The 26,717-nt window shown below is 35.6% G+C and overlaps 1 protein-coding gene across 6 annotated transcripts in view; it reads right to left on the bottom strand.

Moving 5' to 3' along the window:
• The window catches only part of CD36 (CD36 molecule), a 98,651-nt gene that overhangs the window by 11,427 nt on the left and 60,507 nt on the right, over positions 1 to 26,717 (bottom strand). For 5 of the 6 annotated variants that reach the window (XM_018046617.1, XM_018046614.1, XM_018046615.1 and 2 more), the window contains exons 2-8: positions 25,330 to 25,419; positions 23,712 to 23,919; positions 14,301 to 14,461; positions 9,351 to 9,498; positions 7,924 to 8,103; positions 6,571 to 6,662; positions 3,248 to 3,294 (exon numbers count right to left, since the gene is read on the bottom strand). In XM_018046617.1, the coding sequence (XP_017902106.1) occupies positions 3,248 to 3,294; positions 6,571 to 6,662; positions 7,924 to 8,103; positions 9,351 to 9,498; positions 14,301 to 14,461; positions 23,712 to 23,831 (748 nt within the window). In that variant the 5' untranslated portion in view covers positions 23,832 to 23,919; positions 25,330 to 25,419. 6 annotated transcript variants of the gene reach the window in all.

Here is a 26,717-nt window from a genome sequence, read left to right as displayed (position 1 = left end):
TAATCTTGAGATTTCTTTAAAACTCATTTTTGTAAATGTTATTCGTACTTTTAATAGTGATCCATTCACCTATCCTTATGGCTGATCAATATTTTTCAAATTGCTAAACAATATCACACAAATGGTTGGAAAGTATACACATCAAACTAAAAAGGGCATTTTTTGAGCTTAGCAAATCTTTACTACGGTTGTGCTCCATAGTACACACTGGATGTAAGAAAAAAATAGCTAGATAATTCTTCCATTTGCTCCACAAATGAATATCACCAAACATGAGCCACCACTGAACATGTTTGTTCAAAACAGTAAGACCTATCCTTCAGTTCTGAATACCACACTCTTTTTCTGGTAACTGCTCTGACCTTGTGATTTTATTACATTTCACATACATTCTTGTGATAGGTGAAATATAACAGAGGATCTCCGTGAACCTGATAGAGACTTTGAGAGAATGGGATAGTGAAGATTAAATTCCCCAAATAGGTCCCCGAATGGGCCTTGCCTACAACTGGTGTCCCAACACCTTAGCCATCAAAGGAAAAGAGTACATTGACAGTCTTTAAAAACCATCAGAAATATCATCGAAGATTATGTTGGAATGACACCGGTGACTACCAAGGGCCATGACCGTAACATAGCTGATGCCAGCAGGGCTCCCTTTTTAAAATAAATTCAAATAAATATTTTCATTCTATGTCTTTAAACTTAATGAAGATGGTAGAGGAAGTACTTCTAAATCATGATTTAAAAATCACCTTGGATCCATTTACATTTCATTAGTCTCTTTTTCTCGGAGAAGGCAGTGGCACCCCACTCCAGTACTCTTGCCTGGAAAATCCCATGGACAGAGGAGCCTGGGAGGCTGCAGTCCATGGGGTCGCTAAGAGTCGGACACAACTGAGCGACTTCACTTTCACTTTTCACTTTCATGCTTTGGAGAAGGAAATGGCAACCCACTCCAGTGTTCTTGCCTGGAGAATCCCAGGGACTGGGGAGCCTGGTGGGCTGCCGTCTATGGGGTCGCACAGAGTTGGACACGACTGAAGCGACTTAGCAGCAGCAGCAGCAGCAGTCTCTTTTTCTAGTACTGTGACCAAGAGAATCTCCCATCAGAGTCCCTAGTCTATCTGATCAACCTTTGCTCCTAGTTTGTTTTACTGTGATTTTCTTCTTAGATACTTTGAATTTCATGCCTGATTCTATGTATCTGTTACTGTCATTAATGGATCCTCTTATTACTGTTTTAAAACTGCTCTATTTTTTGTTTTAGACTAAGATTTAAATGTATTTTAAGCCCATAAACAATAGTTTACTATTTAGGAGAAGCACAGTATATTTCTGTTTTAAGGACTGAAGTGTATGCTTATGAAATTAAAGTTAGTGGTATTGGGACAGTTGACTATTTGCAGAAATGAACTACTTGGAAATGATTTCTTCCCCCATCACCGTGACTCAAAGTGTTGCAAAGCAAATTCAGCGGTGGTTTTACTGTTTTTTGTTTTTTGTTTTTTGTTTTTTTTTTAACAGAGAGTAAACAAAATTAAACCTGTGAAACTCAGCAATACCTTTGTGAAAATGAACGTTCTCTATGTTTCCTTTTTCTTTTACACACTTTATGTATAACATTTTTTTCTTCATTGTGTTAGATTCTTCTAAAGTGTTGCCTTATCAACTTTACACACATAATATTCTGCTTCTGCTTCTTAGTAGCTGAAAGATCACCTTTGATTTTAAATATTTTATTCCTAGTACTTTTAAAAATTTTAATACTTAAACTAATAGGCACATGTGTACTTTGCTTTTCTTTAAGGAGAATAATAAACTGGGTCTATCACTCTCTGAATCTAAAGTCCTAGTACCTTCTTTCTTCCCAGCTCTAATTCACAATGTTATTTTTGCATATACTTCTCATGGTTAGTACAGATGCAACTGTGTTTTATTGTTGTTGTTTTCTTTCTCATTTTAATCATCTCATTCAAAATCTGCATTCAGCCTTGAACTTCTCTGATTCTGCCTCATATTGAAACCTCCACTTGGACACAAGGTTCACTTTTGTATTTATCTTGATTTTTTAATTCTTTTAAGTTTTAAACCATTCAGTTCAGTTTTGTCCGACTCTTTGTGATCCCATGGACTGCAGCATGCCAGACTTCCCTGTCCATCAGCAACTCCCAGAGCTTGCTCAAACTTGTGTCCATCGAGTTGGTGATGCCATCCAACCATCTCATCCTCAGCCATCCACTTCTCCTCCCTTCAAACCTTCCCAGCATCAGGATCTTTTCTAAGGAGTCAATTCTTTGCATCAGGTGGTCAAAGTATTGGAGTTTCATCTTCAGCATCAGTCCTTCCAATGAATATTCAGGACTGATTTCCTTTAGGATTGACTGGTTTGATCTCCTTGCAGTCCATGGGACTCTCAAAAAGAGTCTACTCCGACACCACAGTTCAAAAGTATCAATTCTGCGCTCAGCTTTCTTTATGGTCCAACTCTCACACTCATACATGACTAATGGAAAAACCATAGGTTTGATGACTAGACGGACCTTTGTCAGCAAAGTACTGTCTCTGCTTTTTAATATGCTGTCTAGGTTTGTCATAGCTTATTTAGTATTTCCAAAACATGCAAACAGTGACTACTACTCTAAAATATTCTACCCCCTTACTTCTGTGGCCAGGAAGGGAGTTCACTAGAGTAAAGCTTTTACAAAGCAAACATTCCCCAAGGAATTTAGTAAAGGCTTATCTTCAATGGTTAATCTTCAGAAATACCATCACATTAGACATATTTAATAAGCCTATATATAAGTATAGTGGAGAGGGTGGTGGCACTCCACTCCAGTGCTCTTGCCTGGAGAATCCCATGGATGGAGGAGCCTGGTGGGCTGCAGTCCCTGGGGTCTCTAAGAGTCGGACACGACTGAGCAACTTCACTTTCATGTTTCACTTTCATGCATTGGAGAAGGAAATGGCAACCCACTCCAGTGTTCTCGCCTGGAGAATCCCAGGGACGGGGGAGACTGGTGGGCTGCCATCAATGGGGTCGCACAGAATCGGACACAATTGAAGCAACTTAGCAGCAGCAGCAGCAGCAGCAGCATAAGTATAGAGACTCTGAATTATGTTGTAGGGATACAAAGATAAGTAAATGCATATCCTCAACCCCCAGAACACTGTAGATATGATGGAGGATTTGTGGGAGAAAGAAGGTGGTTTCACTGTGATATTACCACTAAACAGATGTCCTTACCTGTACCATTAATCAGGTCACAATAACTTGACCAATAGGAGAGATTCCTTAGGAATTAAAAAAAGAAAAAATGATCAGTCTCATTTCAGGAGCACCTTCTCACATTACATTGTCTATTATGAGTCAGTATTTCTGCAGAAATAATAATTGATTAGACTAGATGTGACAGGTGCTAAGTTTAAGAAATGTTCTAAGTCATTTGGTTTATGTATTGTTTGAAGCTGGCATCTTGTTGAGATAAAGGAGGTGCTTGATAACACTAAGTAGCTGGATTATAAAATAAAAGCTGCCAAAATTTGGTAGTTAGGAACAACTTGGAAAAGATAAAATTCTACAAAAAGAACATTGAAAAACGCATATCAGACATTTAGATATCTACTTCAAGAAAGTTTTTTTTTGTTGTTGTTCCAATGGGAGAAGTGGAGTATTTCATATTATGTTGAAGTGTCCAGCTGAGTAGGAGGAAGATACTAAATGGCTAACTGATACAAACTCATTATGAGAGAAAAGAGTAGAATGTGGAAGAGGAAAGAGATGTTTGATTAATAGAGATTTAGAAACATGTAGAAAATCAATATACACTTTTCCTCTCAACTCTTGCATGAGCTGGCATTAAAGTAGGATGAAGTTTATTAATTTATATTCTGGTATCTACATAAAATATATATGTGTGTGTATATTTATATATGGAAATAATGAAAACAACAGTAGTGATAGTTTCTCTGTATACTCAACCACTTTTTGGTGATGGAAAAATGGGTTTGTTAGTCTAACATACCATCCAGTAAGATGTCAAGGCAAGCTATTATTTCTTTTTTAAACAGAATAAGCTGTCAGTCATGCTCAGACAGTTAAGTTAACCTTATCATAATCTTAAATGAAATTCTTACTCCAATTTGAAACATTTAGTAACTCCTCAAAAACTCTGGTAATATGGAAATGGAAGAAATTATCACTTTCCTCAATATACAGAGATGTGATTTCCCTAAAATGAACATTTAGAAGTGTTTGTTTTCCTCCATTAGAATTTTCAAAACAATAAAGGACTATGAACTCTGTAGATGAAAAGTCTACATGAGCAAGTATTTTACTGTTTTAGGCAATTTTTAGGGACAAACTCAGTGTGAAGTAATGGTTACTTAATCATAAAAATATTTCATCTCTTTTGATTTTGATCACTTTATTCTTTGTCAGGAACTACTGATCTTAAAACTCTAATTTCAAGTTTGAGGAGAAAAGTTTCCCCCCCCGCCCGATATTTATTGGGCTTCTTTGTATTTTAGATATATGACAGATTAGGTGTACTGCACATAAACAGGCAGGAACTTGGGAGAAGTAGGAAATCATGGGTATGTGAACATATCTCACTCTACTGCCACTTCATAGAAGGTGTACACTTTATTTTCAGGCTTAATATGTCAGTTTTGGAACAGGAAATAATAATTCCATTTTTTGCATTGATAATGGTTTAAAAAGCTGAATTATTAATATAGAAAATTATTTCAGGAAAATTTTTAAGGGACAAGACATGAAAATGTTCACATGGATTCATTGAACATTCATCTTTATAGGTTCATTTAATTGCCGGGAGCCACCCATGGGAGATCCCACCCATGACAAGGTCATGTGGAAGAGAACTGTTAAGCAAGGCTTCAGGACTCAACGGGCTCCCTAGGCTTTCTCGAGCATCTACCCCAAAACTGCAATCTGTCTGTTTTACTATTTCATGACTTTCACCAACTCCTCTGACATTAACAGGGGGCTATCCCTGACCACCTTTCTCTAGAGAAAATCAACTTAGGGCTATAGCTAATAAGTCTCTTGGACATGATAGGAATATTTCAAATCAAACCCCCTCTGTTAGCATTCTAGCTTGCTTGACAGGTATATCCAGACTCTTGCAGCTATACATATGATTATTTACAGCCTCCCAACTGTGAGAGGCACAGAAAGCCTAAAACATAGAGCCTTTTAAAGAGTTAAAAGTTACTAGAGTAGTGCTGGTGTAGGATTTCGTTATTGGGCCAATACTTGTTGCTAAGTTCCCATATCTCTTATCCATTGTGCACCTGGGGGTGCATTAGTTAACATAGTTGGAAAGTACGAAAAACAAGTGTAGCTTTGAAATTAACCACATCAGACATTTGAGCTAATTGGTTCTTTCTTGTAACTCACTGCACTTTGCTCCATGAGAAATGTAACTTGTTTAATACTTTCTGAGGCTGACATAGATTAGAAATATAAAGAAAAAACATTTCAAGGGAAAATAAGTTTTCTGGTTGAGCAGCCTTTATCAAAAGAGGGTCATAAAATGTCCACAGGCCTCCAAGGCCAGAAGATAATGTACACAATATTGTTTATGGGAAAGGTTTGCAGAAAAAATCCTGGTTTCGATAAAGACAAAACAGATGTAATGTTTGGGCTGACTCTGTATGACTTTGCATCTTTCATTTCCCTCTATGTATAAGACAAGGTATAAAAGTACCTTTTAAAAATAAAGCTATTGGGCCTCGCTCACCGAAGCAGCTTGGTCTCCCTGCGTCAATCATTCTCTCCCTCTCCCTCCCTCTCTTTTTCAGGCTGATCCCTTGGAGCATAGAGGCTCCCTGCATTCATTTATCTGCTCGGGTAAGTTCTGCATCTTCACTCCCTCAGGAGACCAGGAGGGCGCCTGTGGCCTCAGTGAACAGGACAAACTTCTTGTCTGGGAGTTTTATTGGCTTTCTATGTAAACCCAGGAATATCAGCCTCTTTCTCTCCTCTATTTTCTTATCTTCAACATTCTTTCCTTATCTCTCTCTAAATCAATCACTGACGCCATTTTTCCTTCAGGTTCCCCTGGATCCTGCTGGGGGCGGGGGAAGGGGGGTGGACCCCAGCATTTAATCATCTCCCTGGAATGAATGATGTTTTTTGACATGCTCAATTAAAAAAGAAACAGTAAGATGTCTGTATTTCTACGTGCTAGATGATGAGTTGATATATTGATTTTCCTCATTTTCATTTGCATTTATGTCATTGTTGTGTGTATGATAATACCAGTTATACAGCAGAGATAGAAGTAGTCCCTTTAGATTTCTTTATGTAAGAGAACTTTTTCATAAAGGTGAACCCTCCAGTGGGGCTGATACTCAGCAAAAATGCACTAGTGTGACCAGTCATCACAACCGAAGGATTAATGCCTGGTAGACCTAGGGAGTTTTTAGGGCTGAGATATAAACAGCTCTGTCCCACAGGTTGTGCCTGTGCCTTACCCGCCGGTAAATAAGTCTCTTGCCTGCCTTAGAGTATCCTAGTGACACACCCTTTGCCTGGATACTTACTTTCTGCCTTTGTATGTGTCAATTATGGCGACTTTGCTTATATCGTCCTTTCCATTGAAAACTTTGTAAATTCCATCCGCAGTATTATTGTACTGAAGAGATGCAAGAAAAAATTACTTTTACAACAAACCATAATTTCCAAGTTATTAAATATGTAATTATCTCACATTTTCAGTGGTTGTTCATATTATTTTATACGATTTTAAATATATATGCAATCGTTTCAAAATTATTGGTCTTTAATATTTTAAAAAGACAGAATACAAAAGGTTACTAAAAATGAGTGCTAGATGCCAAGACAAAGTAAGGTGACAAATGCCAAAGCTGTCATGATCAAATTCTAGCACTCTTTGTTTTATTCAATCCAGAAAGGCCATTTTGATCACTACTACTGGTATATTGAGGTGAGGGGAGAGTGAACAAAACCTATGAGTAAAATGACCAATTTCTAGACATTGTCTCAATGTTATGATCTCTAAGTAGTTACTAAGATGAAGTGTACAAAATTAAAAACAGAATTAGCCAAGGAAAGAAATAAGAATATGTGAATGAAATAATAGTAACTGAATTTATCTCTCTTAAGGCTTTCTGTATTCATATTTGATTGATATATGAACTTGCAACCCTAAAAACCACCTCAAGTAAAATAACAATGAACTGCAAAATAAAATTAATATCTCATATAGTGCCAAATGGAATCACAGTAAAATTTTCCATGCAATAGTCACCTTGTCCTATTTGTAATTCAGAACATTCTGCCATAACTAAGTACATCACCAAATTCACTTTTTATCTCCAAACTGCCATTTCATGAGTTTGTAGATAGAAGTTCTTATCAGCTCTGAGCACTGCACTCACTCACAGAAGTTCTTACCAACTAAATCTGAGAGAATACAACATGCTGATGTATCAATCTTGTGTACAATGTAAGGTGAGTTTTAAATTTACACTGAAACAATTTTTTAAGAATGATATGATGAATACAATTAACAAAAATAAAATACAGCTTAAACTTGTTTTTGCAGACAGGAAACAAAACCAAAAACAGTATTCAAACTCTTAGCACCTTATAACCTAATTTTAGACAATTGCATCTTTATCTAGGAGTGGAAACTTGATTAAATGGCCACTTCTTAATCTTAAACTTAATTGTTAAATTCAGATAAGTAAATTTTCCCAACTAGGAAAGCTAAATCCATGTGAGGTAGAGATTTTTAAAAACTTAGGGTATGTATTCCGAGATCCAAAATAGGGTTTAACACACTGAATGGTAAACTTATGAATTGCCAGTGTGATTGATTATATATATCCAGTTAAAGTCTAACAGTATCAACATTTATAATTGTTACTCACAGGATAAAACACACCAACTGTAGTGGTAACAGGATATGGAACCAAATTCAAGAATGGATCCGTATAGCCCCACAATAGTTCTTTCAAAGTTCTGTTTTGAAACATGGAAGATTTGGACCTTTTGATAAGTGAATTGAGTATTCCTTGAACAAATGAATTTGGATAGAGATGTGGTGCAGCCTGCAAAAAAAAAAAAAAAAAATCATGGTTTAAGACACCAACTGCAATATAACTTAACAAATAAATGTAAATACAAGAATTAAACTGAATAAAACAATTTCCAGCTATTTTTTTTCTTTTTCTTTTTTTTTAAGATTTAAAATGTTTTATTTTATTTTTTATTTTTTTTTAAATTTTAAAATCTTTAATTCTTACATGCGTTCCCAAACATGAACACCCCTCCCACCTCCCTCCCCATAACATCTCTCTGGGTCATCCCCATGCACCAGCTCCAAGCATGCTGTATCCTGCATCAGACATAGACTGGCAATTCAATTCTTACATGATAGTATACATGTTAGAATGTCATTCTCCCAAATCATCCCACCCTCCCTCTCCCTCTGAGTCCAAAAGTCCATTATACACATCTGTGTCTCTTTCCCTGTCTTGCATACAGGGTCGTCATTGCCATCTTCCTAAATTCCATATATATGTGTTAGTATACTGTATTGGTGTTTTTGTTTCTGGCTTACTTCACTCCAGCTATTTTTAAAATGACTGCTGAATCTAGCCAGGACTAAAAGTATATTATTTCTTCATCTCTTAATGATTACATTTCTCTGTGGTTGTGTGGGCCACAAGAAGAAGAGTTTCAAGTTGAGTCCTACTTTTTGACAAATTTTACTTATTTTTTTCATGGTTTATTTTGGCTGTGCTGAGTCTTCACTGCTGGGCACACTTCTCTCTAGTTGCCTTGAGCAGGGCCAGTCTCTGATTGTGGTGTGTGGGCTTCTGGTGGTGGTGGCTTCTCTTGGTGCAGAGCATGGGCTCTGAGGTGTGCAGACTTCAGTAGCTGAGGCATCTGGGCTCCGCAGTGGCAGCTCCCCAGCTCTAGAACACATACATGCTCAATAGTTGCGGTGCACAGGCTTAGCTGCTCTGAGGCATGTGGGATCTTCCTGGACCAGGGATTGAACTCATGTCTCCTGCATTATCAGGCGAATTCTTTATCACTGAGCCACGAGGGAAGCCCCATAAATCCTTTTTAACATGATACACTCTAAATGGTCTTCTAATCAGTCTTCAGTTGATCATTCTATGATCTTGTCATCTTTCCAAATGATCGTAATTCAAAATAATAGCGTAAGAAAGCATTTTTATAAAAATGAAAGAAAAAAGATATCTAATTGTAGTTTTAATCGTGAGGTTATTTACAGTTGGATTCTAGAAGATTTCAAAACCAGTAATTTTGCGGTTTGTCTACTCACTGCTACAGCCAGGTTGAGAATGGTGAACGTGTCATTCTCAGTTCCAACTGATAGCGAGGGTTCAAAGATGGCGCCGTTGGGCTGCAGGAAAGAGACCGTGTGGGTCTCAGGGTCCTGGGTTATATTTTCCTTGGCTAGATAACGAACTCTGAAAAACAGGAGGAACTAAAACTCAAAACCGTTGTTTCAAATGAATGTCATTCATTCATGCAACAAATAATTTTAAGTACATAGACTGTGTCAGATATTATGCTAAACAAGTAGACCAAAAGGATAAGCAAGCTGATGCTGAGTCTGTAGCAAATTAGAGAAGGAAGGTCTTAGATGTACATACCAGAGGAGAAGGAATACATGTTATTATAGGAGGTTATACAGATTCTGTGAGAAGACAGAGTAGGTACAAACCCAGGCTTAGAATGGTTATGGTGGGGATAATGGACAGGATACAATTTCATATAAGTGGTTTGAGTGGCAGATAAAAATTTAATTTGGTAAAATATGGTAGAACATATAGGATAAGTAAGAACACGGTATACTTTTAGAAATAACACGTTTCAGTGTGGTTGGTTTACAGTGTCTGAGTAAGGGGAGTGCTAGAAAACAAAGCCACTGAAATGAGCAAGATTTCAAAGACTAAAGGGTTGCATTCTACATTCAGATGTTCACCTTTTATCTTGAGGGTGAGGGGGAAATACAGAAGTTGAAGCAGGGGAATATTATGAGCCCATTTTCTTATATTAGAAGGACTGTTCAAAGTAGATAGCCTTTCCATCACTGACTTGGCTATAATTTTCATTATTTTAATGAAAGTTAAAGATAACTAACAATATATTTCCTCATAACAGATCAATTCCTCTCCAACCCTACCCCATGTATGGAATAGTTACTAGTTCTGAGCTCCTGGTTCTAATCTGTAGGCAGAGTACCAACTACTTTTTAGGAATGTAGTGAAGGGTAATATCATGGGAAAAAATATTTTATACATACAAGATATTTACTGAGATGGAAAAAGGTGTACATTATTCACTGCTCTATCATATATCCGAATGTCTCTATCATATGAGCTTCTAATAGTTATGTGTTGTTATCTAAGATAAAGATTGAAACAACATGGGACTGAAATGGAAAAAACAAAACCAACCAGAAAAACCTGACCTGATTTCAATCAAGTATAATAAAAATGTAGGTTCCTATGCCATAGGTATTATGAGTATTTTGTATCCCCAAGCAGTGTCTGGTACATGGGTAAGTTCTTGGTAAATAGTTTTGAATGAAGAAGTTATTTTTTACATTCTTTAAAAAGAGAATTCACAAAAATATGGAAATATATATTATTTCTAATACAGTTTCACTAAGCTTTTTATTGTTTATTCTCCTTGGAATGCTGTAGACATACAAAGAATATAAATATCTGAGACATCATCCTGGAGAATCTATTACTAGTCAGTTACTCTTTTATATCAGATAATTATATGTTAAAATTATATTGCATATTCATATTTAAATTAAAATACTTTAATTTTCAGGAACATTTATATTTATATACTTGAAATAATAGCAATATAAATAAGTGAAAGTAACTGACAGTCACTCATTGGTGTCTGACTCTTTGCGACTCCATGGACTATACAGTCTATGGAATTCTCTAGGCCAGAATACTGGAGTGGGTACCCTTTCCCTTCTCCAGGGTATCTTCCCAACCCAGGGATCGAACCCAGGTCTCACGCATTGCAGGTGGCTTCTTTACCAGCTGAGCCATAATTGTGACCCAAATTGTAGTTTACTTAGTTGTACTTACATTATACCAGCAGATGGCACTCACTAACAGAAAAAAAAAATCCTTCAAACTGAGGTCTGTGTTTAGAATATACTTTTAAGGTCTGTGTTTAGAATATACTTTTAAAAAGAGATTATAAGTACTCAAGTTTTTGTTTAAAAATTAGAATGTATACATGTTTTACAGAGTATTGGTTAATAAGGTCAAAGGGAGGTAATTGCTTCATATTTTGTTTTCAATGTACTCCTGCCAAAGAGAAGTAATTAAAAAATTTGGTAGCTCAGAGGTTAAAGCGTCTGCCTGCAATGAGGGAGACCTAGGTTCGATCCCTGGGTTGGGAAGATTCCCCTGGAGAAGGAAATGGCAACCCACTCCAGTATTCTTGCCTGGAGAATCCCACGGAGGAGCCTGGTGGGCTATAGTCCACGGGGTTGCAAAGAGTCGGACACGACTGAGCGACTTGACTTTCATGTTCGATCTGAGGATATTCTGAAGGAGTTACCAGGTCTTCATAGAGATGGAATACATAATTAACATCTCAATCCAGGAAGTTTCATGTTTTGACTGATGTCACACCCTGTCAAAGTTTCATCAAGCTCACTTCAGCAGCTAAAAGGCAAATAAACCTGTGTGGTTCTGTTGAGGAGGGACCTCCTCTTCCACTTCCAATTTCAACTGAATTCAGGGTGTAATTGATAGGAAGTAAATTCACCTCAACACATGGAAGACTCTCAAACTATTAACTTTTTCTGAAAGGTAACCATTGTTTTTCCCATTATTTAAGATATCTAGGTAGACAGTAAGGATTCCTTTGTCAACATCATAAAACATCATGAGATTCCTTTAGAATTGTTATATAAATTCGAGTTTGTTTACATACTTTAGCTGAAAATCCAACTTCTCCAACCCTCACCTCATTGCTTCTCCAAGTAAACAAATTATATCTAATCCACTCCATTTTTATCCCTTAGAGAATGAAGGTTTTAGCCTCCAAGAATAAGATATATATCTTATCACCTATCGGAGCAGGACTGGGACAGGATTCTATATTGTTTGTTTTTTACATTCCACAATGAACACCCTTAAAAGTAAAAACATACCCCCCCCCACCAAGCAAGCAAAAAAATTAAGCAAAACCTGTGATGAGACCGATGTTAAATACCACCTCTTTTCTCTTATCACATGCATTCAGTTCTCTCAGGGTATGATTTTTAATCAGTTATGGTTTGGTGGCTTAGTCGCGAGGTCATGTCTGGCTCTTGAGACCTCATGGACTGTAGCCCACCAGGCTCCTCTGTCCATGGGGTTTCCCAGGCAAGAATACTAGATTGGGTTGCCATTAGGGGATCTTCCCAACTCAGGAATCGAACCCAGGTCTCTTGCACTGCAGGCGGACTCTGGCACTGCAGGTGGATTCTTTAACAATTGAGCTATGACAGAAGTTTAGTCAGTTATACTTAGATTGTATTAGGTCATACGTGAGTTCTAGATTTTCAGAGTACACGTTTTTTGGAATAAGATATTCAGATATCTTATTATATCTGGCTTTTGATAGTGATATAAGAAGTATAAGACTCTGAAAAAAAATTTTTTTATTATTTCTGAAGGTAAGATTATTTTCTGTAACAATGAAAACCAAGACTTCTATGACCGAGTTGTGAATAGTCATAGACATATGTCTGAAGACAGGAAATGGGGATAATCACTAGGATGGAATAGTACCATGGTGTTCTACAGCTTATATATTATGTTACAGCAGCAGGCATCACCCTCCCAGCTACTGTTACTTCATTATCTTTGAGCATGAGTTGCTGACATAGAAATAAATTAATGCATGGAGAAGAAAGAAATTACATGATTATAGACTACACAAAACAAGTAAGAAAGTAAAACTATTGAATTAGAAATCTTTACAAACATGAAGTTTTGTGATAATACTTGATTATTATCTATAACTAGTTGTAATTATCCTTGAAAAATCATATTTATATAACAAATGATACAACAGGACTTAATTCTGTTCCCATATGGGGTCTATAAATGTCCTAATACCTAGCTAAGGTTAGTGTTTTTAGCACTTCAATCTATAATTTTGACAGGGGGAAAATGTACACCAATAACTAGGAGTTATCAGTTTCCAGGATTTTGTCATTGTGGACAAACTATTTCACTTACCTGGTGTCAGTCTGATTTTTAAATTTACAAAATGAAAAGTTCTGGCTAATTATTTCCCCCTACATCTGATGGATCTTAGATTCCATACAAAATGTTTTAAACTGTTACGGCATGTAGATAAAGGTATTTTTTATTCAGTCTTTGTACTGGAGAAAATATAAGAATGAAGCTACTGCATAAATACACTCTTAAGACCTAGAAAACAGTTTGAATAGAAATCCTAAGCAGGTATTTTACTTACATAGAAGTTAATGCTGTGGTTAGCAAAACTGACTATGTATTGCAATCACCCAGAGTATTTGTAAAACTCATTCGAGTGAGTGAAAGTCGCTCAGTCGTGTCCGACTCTCTGAGACCCTGTAGACTATACAGTCCATGGAATTCTCCAGGCCAGAATACTGGAGTGGGTAGCCTTTCCCTTCTCCAGGGGATCTTCCCAACCCAGGGATCGAACCCAGGTCTCCCGCATTGCAGGTGGAGTCTTTACCAGCTGAGCTATAAAACTCATTACCAGGCTCAAACCAAGGGTCTCTGATTCACTTGGTCTAGGGGTGGGGCCTGAGAATTTGCATTTCTGCCTAGTTCCCAGGTGATGCTGAGGTTGCTGGTCCAGGAGCCATACTTTGAGAACTACTCATGTACCTATACTTTTCAATTTTAAGATTTTAAAATACTCATTTTTAAAATTTTTGATATATTTTTTCTATTTAGATGCGTATTTCAGAGTTTTTGAAACATATGCCACAAGTGTAAAACACATGTGACTTGTTAAATGTAGGGTAGTTAACTGATGCTGGTAAATTCATAATAAACCTGTTCTTTAATAATAATTAAATCCTTAGATTAGGATTTTATGTAGGCAGAAACAAAATATTTCCATATATATTAATGGTAAGAAAATAATAAGTACATTTCAATACAGTGACATTTGTCAAGTGGAAGCTTTTTCAGAAATACCTGTCTTCAAGGAAAGAGTGCCACGTATTTTGGGGACTCACCTGTACGTGTAAGGACCTCTTTGCTTAACTTTAATTTTGCTGCTATTAAGTGCCACTTCGTCTGGATTCTGCACATCAAATATCCAAAACTGTCTGTAAACATCTGTGCCTGTTTTAACCCAGTTTTTAAAAGCAATTGTGCCATCTTCAAGGACAACTTCCTATGAAAAAGAAAATGTTTGGGTTATTTTTTTGTAGCCAATATGGGTACCTATTGGGAGTTGAAACTTTTTCGTTAGTCAGTGAAAGATCAAGCTCAAGTATCCTGCTCATGAAAACCTTTGCCACCTGCCACATGCTTGCAACAGAAATGTTTTCAACACATTATGGTAGCAATCTCTTTCAGTCAGCCTTTTACAAGGAAAATCAGTGTGTAATATTGCAAACATGTCTGGTGATTGTAAGGCCAACCATTGGCAAGCTTTAGAGTGACCCTATTTCAATATTGCAACAATTTGTAACAATTTATCAAGCAAGATTAATTAAAGCATTTCAAAAAAGTTCTTATCAGGTTGAATATTAATTTCTAATGTACCCTCAATGAGTCAGACTGAAGAGGCAAAACGGAAAAACAGAAAAATCTAGTGGAATTAGAAGTTTTCTCATTTTCTTCAGAATTTGGATACTTCAGGTGAAAATCGGTTAACATTTGTTAAGAAAAACACAGTTTTGATTTCTCCCATTCAAAACCCTGATCAATGAGGCTTTCCTCTCAGTACATTTGCAGAAACCTATTAGTACCTGTTTCCAAGATTACAGTAGTCTAATTCATTATTATTAGGTTAATACTTTAAAAATAAAAGAAGAAATACAGAAGTTTTTTCTTTTTCTTTTTTTGTGAAATCAGAAAATCCAACATTAGAAGTATCTACTAGTTTAGGTATTATTAGTATGGATACATAAGTATCTATTAATAGTTTAGGAGCTGAGACAGAATAGAGAGTCACCAAACCCTTTAAGGTCAATTTTATTATCTGGAATGTGAGGGAGTTATCATAGATGCTCTCCCAGGTTCCTTCCAAGGCTTTTACTCTCTGAACAAGAAGACTATGGAGGTAATGGAGACAAAGGTGACTTTGTGGCAGGCAATGTTTCCAATTAACTACCTTGGAAGGAATACATACTCAGGTGGGAAGCTCCAGTTTAACCTTTTACTGCTAGAGGAAGAGGAAGGAAAGCATTTCACAGAAAATAAGCCTGAAAAAACCCACAAGAACAATCTCACCTGTTTGTTTAGTTCAACAGGAAGCATCAATTCATAGAACGATGGATCAGAAAAGGACAGTGAACATTTACTAGGAGAGCATGCTGACTCTAAGAAACCAGGTATCTGGCCCAAGGGTCACTGAGCCAAATGCCTAGTGGCAGAATCACGATGAAGATCCTAATCTCTGACCCTTATGCTAGTCCTCTTTCACACCGTGTTACTATTTTTTGTTCCTGTCACCTCTGCACTTAGTTGGTAGAAGTCAAAGTGAATTAGCAGTCTTGAGGATACTTGACTTATTGCTTAATGGAAAGAAAAAGAATTCCTTAGAGGAGAACAGGGCATCAACTAAAATGTCATTACAAAATCCTGTGCTGTCACAATCCTTTACGCTGGGTACATCGCAACTGTTAAAGCAGTGTGAGACCTTAGTACTTTTAACAAGCAATTGTCCTCGAAGATTGTTTTATTACTCCTAAAAAGTCTTAATTCCATAGCAAACCCAAATAAAGACAAAATTATGTATAGATAAGTATTATGGCTATTCTAAATGTAAAGGAGTTTACTGTAAATGATGAGGGTTTTGAAGCTGAAGTCTACACGGAAGCTGCAAACTATTTTCATTTACCCATTTCAAGAGACATATGAGAGAAGAACACACATGAACATATACACATGAACATGATTACTTTTACACTGTAGAACCTTAAGGACTAGTATAATATCAATTGTTTATCATTACCTCTCCAGACACATATTTCAATAATGTACTTGGTGGGACAGAAATCTCCCTGAGTCTAACACTTGTGCATTTTATATAAAAAACATTGTAACTATATCGTGTCTTTCTTCTAAGGGCCATGAGTTACTTTGTCTTACTTGTCAATCTGGAGATAACTTTTTTAAAATCGGGAAGTTGAAACACAAAGAATTGAAATGAGTGCATTGAACTTCTAGCTTTAGAGTTAGGGTCATCTGGCACCATCCATTTTTTTTTTTAGTAGTGGAAGTGGGTCGTAGAAAAACAAATGTCTGATTCAGTGTGGCACAATAATTTAGTAGTAGATAATGGTGAATCCGGCATTTCACGCCAATCTTGTTTGGTTTTTATAAAACCACAATTTGTACAGAGACAGAGGAAAATATTGAATCAGTCAGAATAGGAATGAATTTCTTCTGATCCTAAGACTACCTAGGTACTAGAAATTTGTATAGACCTCTTTGACTATCAAGACTAAATATATCATAAGGTCCTCTTAAAAAGGAGCTTAAGTTCTTTGTGACTTTAAAAGGCCATGATTTTAAATTGACTTTGGACTGTCTGGCCTATTTTGTAGACCTTTCAGTAAATTTGAAATACAAAGATGAAATTATATGTACAAAAAAAAAAGTAATATAATTGAAGATCTCTCCCTTGGCTGATACATACATCAATATCTATCCCTGACTTTAAGCATTCAGACTATTTAGCCCTGGATTTCAGCTTGATGACTCTAGTGTGGCATGGTCTTCAGCTGAGTTGAAAGCCATTTACTTTGAAAGTTCTGTTTTGCTACATTAATTTGAAGGCAGATATCTGGGACTGTAATACCCTCTATCTAGTCCTGTGGTCACTTGATTATTGCTGTTATGGGAAAGCAATATTCATCCACATGATGGGCAACTTTAGTCTAAATATGTTCCTGTGAATGAACTATAAAGAATACATTCGCAGAAAATAATATTGTCCCATTTCTCAAGGTTCTTACAGAGTACTGAAAGATGGAATCATATAAAGCAGATTTTAATCTATAAGTAGATTTCCTTACCCTACTACCAACCTAAGTATATTGGCTTCTTTACTCAAAGCCTAGAGTGAAAAGTGAAAGTGTTAATCGCTCAGTCATGTCTGACTCTTTGTGACTGGATGGATTGTAGCCCATCAGGATCTTTTGTCTATGGAATTCTCCAGGGAAGAATATAAGAGTGGGTTGCCATTCCCTTCTCCAGGGGATCTTCCTGATCTAGGGGTCAGGATCCTGATCAGGGTCTGATCAGGGGGTCTTCCTGATCCTGGGTCTCATGCATTGCAGGCAGATTCTTTACTGTTTGAGCCTCCTGGGAAGCCTAGAGTGAAGTGGTTAACAATGAAATAGATGCTATGAGTCTGATTCCCAGTTTGACCATATGCTAACCATTTAAACTTGGGCAGGCTATTTGATTTCCTGTACCTCAGCTTCCTTATTTGTAAAATAGGGATAATAATAATATTGGAAATAATATGAGGTTGAATGATATGAAATTAATATTTCTGAAAGTCAATATAGGTGGAATATGGTATAATTATATTAATTATTTCATTCATAGCATTCCTGTCTGGACCAGTCATATGGCAATAGCTCACGTAAAATCCTGTGACACTTCTGCTATTTAATCATTTCTATATTTATTCTCCATCCAGTGAAATCAAAACTTTCCTAAACAGCAGAAACATACTGAAAGAGTCTTTTTCTTCTTCACTCACTACCACAATTTGTTCTGTTTAGAACCAGTTACAAGCAGTCTTCCTATGATCAAAACATTTTCTTCTCAAGTGTATGCATGCTGAGAGAAAGAGAAAGAGAGGATTAGAATATCAGTGCCAGTTGTGCTAACAGTCAAAAAGTGATTTTGGTCTCAGGTTATTATCAAGTCATCACTTAAACCTCAGAATAACAAGTGGTGAAATTGATTAGATGTAATATGTTTCTGAAACTCAGGAAATCAGCCTCCAAGTGTTTACATAAGAACCTAAAATGGGAGAGTTTTTCTTTGGCATGAAAAGTATACTATGTTGATATTAAATTGGGCTGGAGGAAGAAAATTACGCTGACCTGCTGTTTCTTAAAACATTTTAAAGTGATTTTATTATTGGAGTTAATATGCAAATACATGTTTAATCCATGTTTTACTACTATTTAAATTTAGAGTTTATTTTAGATTATTTCATGTTCTCATAATTATTATTAAATTAAAGCAAGTTCTACTATCTTTAATAACCTATATACCTCTGGCACTTTTTTGAGCTTTTAGATATTATAATAAGGTAAAAATTATTTTATCATATCTAAAAATAGTCTAAGCATATACCATGAAATTAATATATATGTATATAAAATTTACTATCAAATATTGAAATTATAGTCATTTTAATAAGTCAAAATAATCATCATTTATGTTTATTTTATCTGGAAGCATTTTTTGGCTATGAGAAGATCATTCTTTTCAAGGATAGGGAAAGGAAATGGTGTAATTGAATGATGGTATGATTGAACATTAGTCTTTTAATTGAAAAAGATATCTTGATTTTCTGTCTTGATGTTCCATGGTTAATATCATAGGTGAATTCAAATTATTTAAAATTGCTTATTATATAATATTCAGCAATACTAATCAAGTGATATTTTATAGTGTCAGGCGATAAATTATCCTTTGTGAGTGGTGCCAGAACTTTGACCTTTTTCTGAAGTCCTTTGATAATTTCTGCTTTCCACATTCATGGCAGCTCATGCCATTGACTTTTAGTCTATCTAGCAAGATTGCATAAATCTGCAGGTCCCACTCAATTCTACTAGGAATCATGATCTGAAACACTGGTATAAAAGCATTCAGCTATAATGCATAAAACCCTACATAATGCATAATTATCTATAATGCATAAAAACCCTACAAAATTTCCTTTGGAAATAGTGAATAAAGAAATATAATGGTAAAATGTATTGCCTATTTTACGCCATTTCAGATATTGGTATCAGGTGTCATCTTTGAGAACCAGAAAGTATCAGAGTCCCAACTCTAGAGAACATGATGAGATGGTTTTCTTATCTTTTTAAATTAAGCACTTTATTTTTTTAATGGTGCTTATATATAGGTAATAACTTTGCCAATTTGCTGTTAGTCCATTAAATAATGCAAGTTACATGCAATGAGTTTTAATTGTAGAGAAAAACTGTCTGGTAGTACAACATATATATATATATATATATATATATATATATATATATATATATATATGTTTGTAAAATAGCAGTATTAACCTAAGTGCTCTTGAGGCAGGGGCGAGACACTTAGCTCTCTGTGCTTACACATAGTTCAAAGATTTGACATCTACACGTATGCCAAACAGATACATATGCTAATCTTATATTTAAAATAATTTTGTAAACTAAATTTAAAAGAAACAGTTTTATTTAAATGAAGAAAAAGTCACAACAGCTTTACATAATTAAAACAAGCAAGGTCAACACCGCTATATGAAAATCTGAGCGCAAAAGCAGGCTGTCTTAACTATACGACACAGCTCCTGACCATTGAAGGGCTTCTGATGATGTCTTGAAAAGTGAAAGTGAAGTTGTTTAGTTGTGTCCAACTCTTTGTGACCCATGGACTGTAACTTATCAAGTTCCTCTGACCATGGGATTTTCCAGGCAAGAGTACTGGAGTGGGTTGCCATTTCCTTCTCCAGGGGATCTTCCTGACCCAGGGATTGAACCCAGGTCTCCTGCATTGCAGGCAGATGCTTTACCATCTAAGCCACTTAATCTTAGCCAAAAGGCTGAGAAGTGATGTCTTAGAGATGATGTCTTAGTCTGTGAATATTGAGCTGGGTTACAGTATGACCCAAAGATTGCAGGTAACCCTCATTTCAAAAATAAGAAGGGAAAACACTCTATTTCTTTATTTTATCCCACTTTATTACTTGGCACTACTGAAAATAGAATTTTAAAGTTATTAGTGACTATGTTCTAACTACTATTTCCTTAATTTTCATCTGCCTGAGATAATTTTACTTTTTCCTTAAAAACTGACTTCATAATAACTTCTAAAAAAAATTACAGTCTATTGTTTTCATTGCTTCATATAAAATAATTTTTCTGTTTTCTGTTGTCTTCCTACTTACCTCTGAATGCACAAATCCCGTAGTAATTTCTCTGCTCTTTTGTCTCTATATTCAAACTCTCCTTAAACATATCTATTGTTTAGTTTTATCTGTATTCTCTATAATAATGAACAAATCTCTGAACCTTCCCTTTGAAATATACATGGATGTTCTTTTCAAATCACTTATAAAACTTCTGTGCTTTATTCTTCTAAGGCATACATATTTCTATCAAGAACACAACTGGACATCTTGTAGTTTGAAACTTTTACTCCTCTCTCCCCCTATTTATTTAGTTCCTCTGTCCATTGCATTGCATCACCCATCGGTCCTACATACTCCATCACACTAGACCAGAGAGCCTTTTGTTATGTGCAAACTGTGCAAAGATCTGTTTAAAAGTGAGTGTTAAATTCTCCTTGATAGTGGTCATGTCCTACATAACGTTTCCTGTTTTTGGTCTCCTCACTATCCAACACTTTCTATTGTAGAATTAGAGAGTGCAAAATGTATAAATCATCTCATCTCTGCCTTAAGATTGCCTAGGTTTAGAAACTAACTCATATTCCTTTTGGCTGGGTAAGTTGTCAGGTTGATTTAAGGTCTTGTGATGGTAGTACCTTCTCATTGATATTTGTGAAGATTAAATGAATTAGTATATATGAAGCTCTTAGTAGGACTAAAAAATGCCTTATTTATTTAGTATATAGTATAATATATTAGTATGTGTGGCATATAACTTACTAGTATATAGTATTGCCATTTCTTTCTTTAGTATATTTGATACCAGTCTCTAAATGCAGATTCTGTTATATCTAACAACTACAGGTAAATATACACTACTATTGCCTGTCATGTCACTACTTAAATAGTCTTCTGCCTGATGCTCAAAAGTTTCCTAAATTTTACCCCATGTTATTATCTTTCCAATCATCTTTGCTGTTATTTCTTTGTTTTGACACATTAAAAAAAATATTTTTCCTTCTATTGTCACAATATTTAGTTGCATTTCCACAACTTTTTTCCATGGCATTAAGCAGTCCCTTGACACTTTTATTGGAACTCTCTTTGGGCTATCAAAATTTTATACTTCAAAATCCAACTCAAGTCTCACCTTCTTCCTGAAGTTATTGAATACTCTACGAAAGTTCTCTTTCTAAATAGTGTATGCTTTAGAATTCAATTACAGAGTTTCACAAGTCTCTAGTTTTTTTTACAATATGCTTTTTCCCAGTTAAAATTTATATTTCTTGAGATAAATATTGATTCTCTCTTAGCCTCTATACAAATTTTTGATGTCTCAAAACTCTTATTTCCTCAAAATTAGCCATATGAACTTAGAGATAAATATTAAAAATTAAAATAGATGTTAGTGCCTCTCATGACACAGAGACTCTGTATGTATAATATTGTTGAATAATAAGAAACAATAGATGATCACTGTTCGCTACTGATTATCAAGTATGAATAAAAAAAATCTTAGTCTAAGAATCTTAGTCTAAGATGCTGTACACTGGAAGATTATTGTGGCTTTTCTCTTCTTAAGATTAAAAAAAAAAAGTTATAGTCTGTGTGTCAAAATTTATCCTGTTCTCACTCCACAGATACAGAAGGGAAGTGAGTTTATAGAGCAGAATGAATACAGGACAATAGCAGTTCTCTCTAACACGTTAGACACTCCATACCTCACCATCTCCTGTCTGTCTCTATTGAGCTATATTAAAATAATGTCAAGAAAACTGGGAATTCCAAGGAAGGAGATGGTATTTAATGTATAATATTTCCAGTTAAATTCATGAAGTTAACATTTTTGCTGTCAGTTAGCAAGAGAAAAGATAGAAGTGCCTGTGTGGTTATTAAGCAAATATAGCATACAAGTGTAGAAACTGTACCAAAAATGTCCTATTTCTTAATCTGTTGTGCTAAGACAATAGCTATAATAGTACAGTCAGAAAAATTCTTAAATTTACAGACTAAGCATTTAGCTGAACAAAAACAAACCAAAAAAGCTTTGGAAAATAGTAACTTCTTGTCCTGGGTAACTAGATTTGAAATTAAATCTTCATATTAAGTCAGGCAGTGCTTTAGTGAAAAATAATTGTAATTATTTAAACTCCTAGTAAGAGCAGGATGTCAAACATGGGTGAATGGATGAGACAGATAAAGGTCTTGACAGGAACAGAAACCCCAGTATGAGTTGGTAGTCTAGCCCATTTTATGATTCAGTTCTTGTTGATCTCCTCTGTACATTGTGCTTACTGACATCTAGACCACTGGCATCTGAACCAGGATGACAGCTGAGGCCAGCACTCAGATAAGTTTATTTGGCCAGCATTATATTTTAAAAATAAACATGCATGCCTCTCAGTAGGCCACACACTTTTAACTTCACAGTAGTCATTGTCTTGTTTATATATTGTTCTTGGTAGCTTTTTTTAAGGCTTGTCTCCAAACCCTGAAGTTATTTGAATTTGCTACCCCTGGTTTAGGGCTCCAGCAGACCTACATCTCCTTACCCTAGTCTTCCTTTTCTTTATCAATTAAAGTTGATGCGTATAAAGCTGAATTAGAAGGAACTAGGATGAGAGACAGATTCTAGTTTGTTGTACAAAGCCTATGTATTAAGTCACTTTATTTTTAGTTAATCTACAGTGAACTTGTTTGTATACATATATATATATATATATATGCACACACACATATATATACATATATATATACTGGGATATGTTCTGCATAACATTTCTGAAAGTATTTTCTAAAAATCCCTTATCAACCTTCATCGGTAGGAAATGTTTATAAGAATCATATTATTAACATTACACACATACAGAACAGTTTACCAAACAAAAATAAATTTTACCGGTTTAACCAAATATTCCTAAATCAATATTAAACACAGTATTAAGTTATATATAATTTTACTTTAATCAAATGTAACCAAAGTGCAACTACTGTTATAAATGTACCCTCACAAAATAACACTCATTTCTCATTCAAAAGCATATGAAAAGCATATCAGCATACTCTTTGGACATAATTAAATGGAATTATTTCTACTTATGTGCATACCTATAATAGTTTTTATCAGAAATTAAAATATTTAGACTTAAGATGACAGTACATTCATATAGAGTATACATCATACTTTGATTGTTTCTCTATCATGTAGAGTTTCAGTTGTTCAAAATCACCTTTGTGTTAAATTGCTGGTTATAATGAAATATAAAACAGAAACCCTAAACCAAACACAAATCAAGGTAGACTGAATCAGGATGAAAAGAAATATTCTCGATACCACTTGTACCTTTTTAATTGTCTTCTCAATGAGCATGTCTCCAACTGGCATTAGAATCCCTCCAAACACAGCCAGGACTGCACCAATGACAGCACCAGCAATGAGCCCACAGTTTCTATTGCAACCCATTTTTCTTGTTCAAGGAAAAACTGAGGTTCAGCAGCTGCTTCTTTCAAACTCCCAGGTCTGATGAAGGTGGTTGCCAAGAGGTCTGGTTCTTTCGTTAGAAGGAGATCATAAAACAGAAGCATAAATATCAGTACAAAAAGATCAAAGTACAAGGAAAACACGCAACTGAAACAAATCATTTTGCCAGGTATAAACAGACTTTTTTTTTTTTTTTGAAAACTTTCTAGGTCTTGTATTTTTTTTTTTTAATTTGACTACCTACCAGTGGTAGAAACAATAAATATCATCACATAGAGCAATTCCTCAAAATCCTCCTCTTTTTTTTTTCTGTGGATAATTAACATACTGAAATCTTATCTATGGAGAATATGCATATGTACTCTTGCCCTCTGCCTACCTGTCAGCCTGGGACACTTATGGACATTTTTGCCCTCTATCTGGCTTTTCCACCTAAACACAGCCATTTATACAGTACTACCTGGGGAACAACAGACTGGTTCCAAATAGGAAAAGGAGTACATCAAGGCTATATATTGTCACCCTGCTTATTTAACTTATATGCAGAGTACATCATGAGAAACACTGGACTGGAAGAAGTACAAGCTAGAATCAAGATTGCCGGGAGAAATATCAGTAACCTCAGATATGCAGATAACACGACCCTTATGCAGAAAGTGAAGAACTAAAAAGCCTCTTGATGAAAGTGAAAGAGGAGAGTGAAAAAGTTGGCTTAAAGCTCAATATTCAGAAAACTTAAATCATGGCATTTGGTCCCATCACTTCATGGCAAATAGATTGAGAAACAGTGGAAACAGTGACTGACTTTATTTTTTGGACTTCAAAACCACTGCAGATGGTGATTGCAGTCATGAAATTAAAAGACACTTACTCCTTGGAAGGAAAGTTATGACCAACCTAGACAGCGTATTCAAAAGCAGAGACATTACTTTGTTAACAAAGGTCCATCTAGTCAAGGCTATGGTTTTTCCAGTGGTTATGTATGGATGTGAGAGTTGGACTATAGAGAAAGCTGAGCACTGAAGAATTGATGCTTTTGAACTGTGGTGTTGGAGAAGACTCTTTAGAGTCCCTTGGACTGCCGGGAGATCCAACCAGTCTATCCTAAAGGAGATCAGTCCTGGGTGTTCATTGGAAGGACTAATTCTGAAGCTGAAACTCCAATACTTTGGCCACCTGATGTGGAAGAGCTGGCTCATTTGAAAAGACCCTAATGCTGGGAAAGATTGAGGGCAGGAGAAGGGGACGACAGAGGATGAGATGGTTGGATGGCATCACTGATTCAATGGATGTGAGTTTGGGTAGACTCTGGGAGTTGATGATGGACAGGGAGGCCTGGCGTACTGTGGTTCACAGAGTCACAAAGAGTCGGATGCGACTGAACTGAACTGAACCTGGTGTTATGCAAACTGAATGTGGGTTGACTGGAGTCTATTCCATCTAAATTCTAAACAAGAACGATAACAAATGTCTTCTTTACCTTTTTCACAATTAGAAAGATACAGTTTTTACAGGAAATGATCTGATGAGTCTTAGAAGGAGTCAGTTCTTCTAATCACTGGTAGCCTATCTGTTAAAACAAAAAACATGAGTAAATTAGGGAAATACATTGTCAGAAAATTAACACTACACTACTCTCTAATATCACCAAAATTATAATCACTGTTAAAAGAAATTTCCATTCTCATGGATATTGAGTTCATGCTTGAATTCTTTCTTATCAACTGTGTTGAAAACATTGAAATATTTTACATAATATTTTCACTTCTTTTTAATAACTGCTTTTAATATCGTCTAAAGGTAAACAGAACTTGAAGAAAATATGTAAGGTAGAGTATATCTAGATTCTGTAATAGGTATAGCTTCCTTACTAGCCTCAAATACATATATTTTAACATATTCAAGAGCAATAGTGTTCCTTTCATTGTAGGGAGCTGATTCATAGGGCTTCCCTGGTGACTCAGTGGTAAAGAATCTGGCTGCCAATACAGGAGATGTGGGTTGAATCCCTGGGTTGGGACGATCCCCTGGAGAAGCAAGTGGCAATCCACTCCGGTATTTTTGCCTGGGAAATCCCATGGACAGAGGAGCCTGGTGGGCTACAGTTCATGAGGTTGCAAAAGAATCAGACACACTTAGAGACTAAACAACAACAATAAACTGATTCTTAAAAATTCTGTTAAAATCAACTCGATTGTGTCAGTATGTATTTCACTTAGTCTTATCTTTGGAAAAAAATTCCTAGCATAATAAGCAGATCCTATGGTAACAAGACTTTATTATTCAAATACCTAAAACATACTATTTAAGCAGTTTTGATTGCAGTAGGAAATCTGCACTAGAGTCGACCTGACATTGATTAACAGAATGTGCTTTGTAGCTTGTGAACAAATACTCCCTAATTCAGAATGCCCTTGCCCAAGGAAGACAAAAATTGCAACAGATTGGAGGGACACACAATATTTTTGTCAGTCTTGTAAGGATAATAGTAAAAATCATACTTCGTTATGGTTTCAGATTTTTCCCTCCATAGCTTGGTTGTGGTTACAGTACCATTCTGATGGTTTTATTAGTATTTCTTTCCACTTGAGTAAGCATTTAATTTTTTAAAATTATTAATTGCATAGCTAAGAAAATGTTAAGAATAATGTTATTAAAATAAAGGAATAAGACTTTCCCTCAAAATGGAAAAAGGCAAATCTTACAAACTTTTTTCATTCTTCAGGATTTCCATTCTCTTATACCAAATACCTAGGATGATCCGCTGTAAATCAGGATGAACAAACTGATTCACACTGAGGTCCTGGTGGCTAAGAAGTTTGACTAGTCATTAATGTCACATGTTTTTTCCCAATGTAAACAAAACAC

This window comes from Capra hircus, chromosome 4, assembly GCF_001704415.2.
Source record: "Capra hircus breed San Clemente chromosome 4, ASM170441v1, whole genome shotgun sequence".
Taxonomy (NCBI): domain Eukaryota; kingdom Metazoa; phylum Chordata; class Mammalia; order Artiodactyla; family Bovidae; genus Capra; species Capra hircus.
The sequence above is the reverse complement of the archived record's forward strand: the minus strand, read 5'-3'. Positions and strand labels throughout refer to the sequence as shown.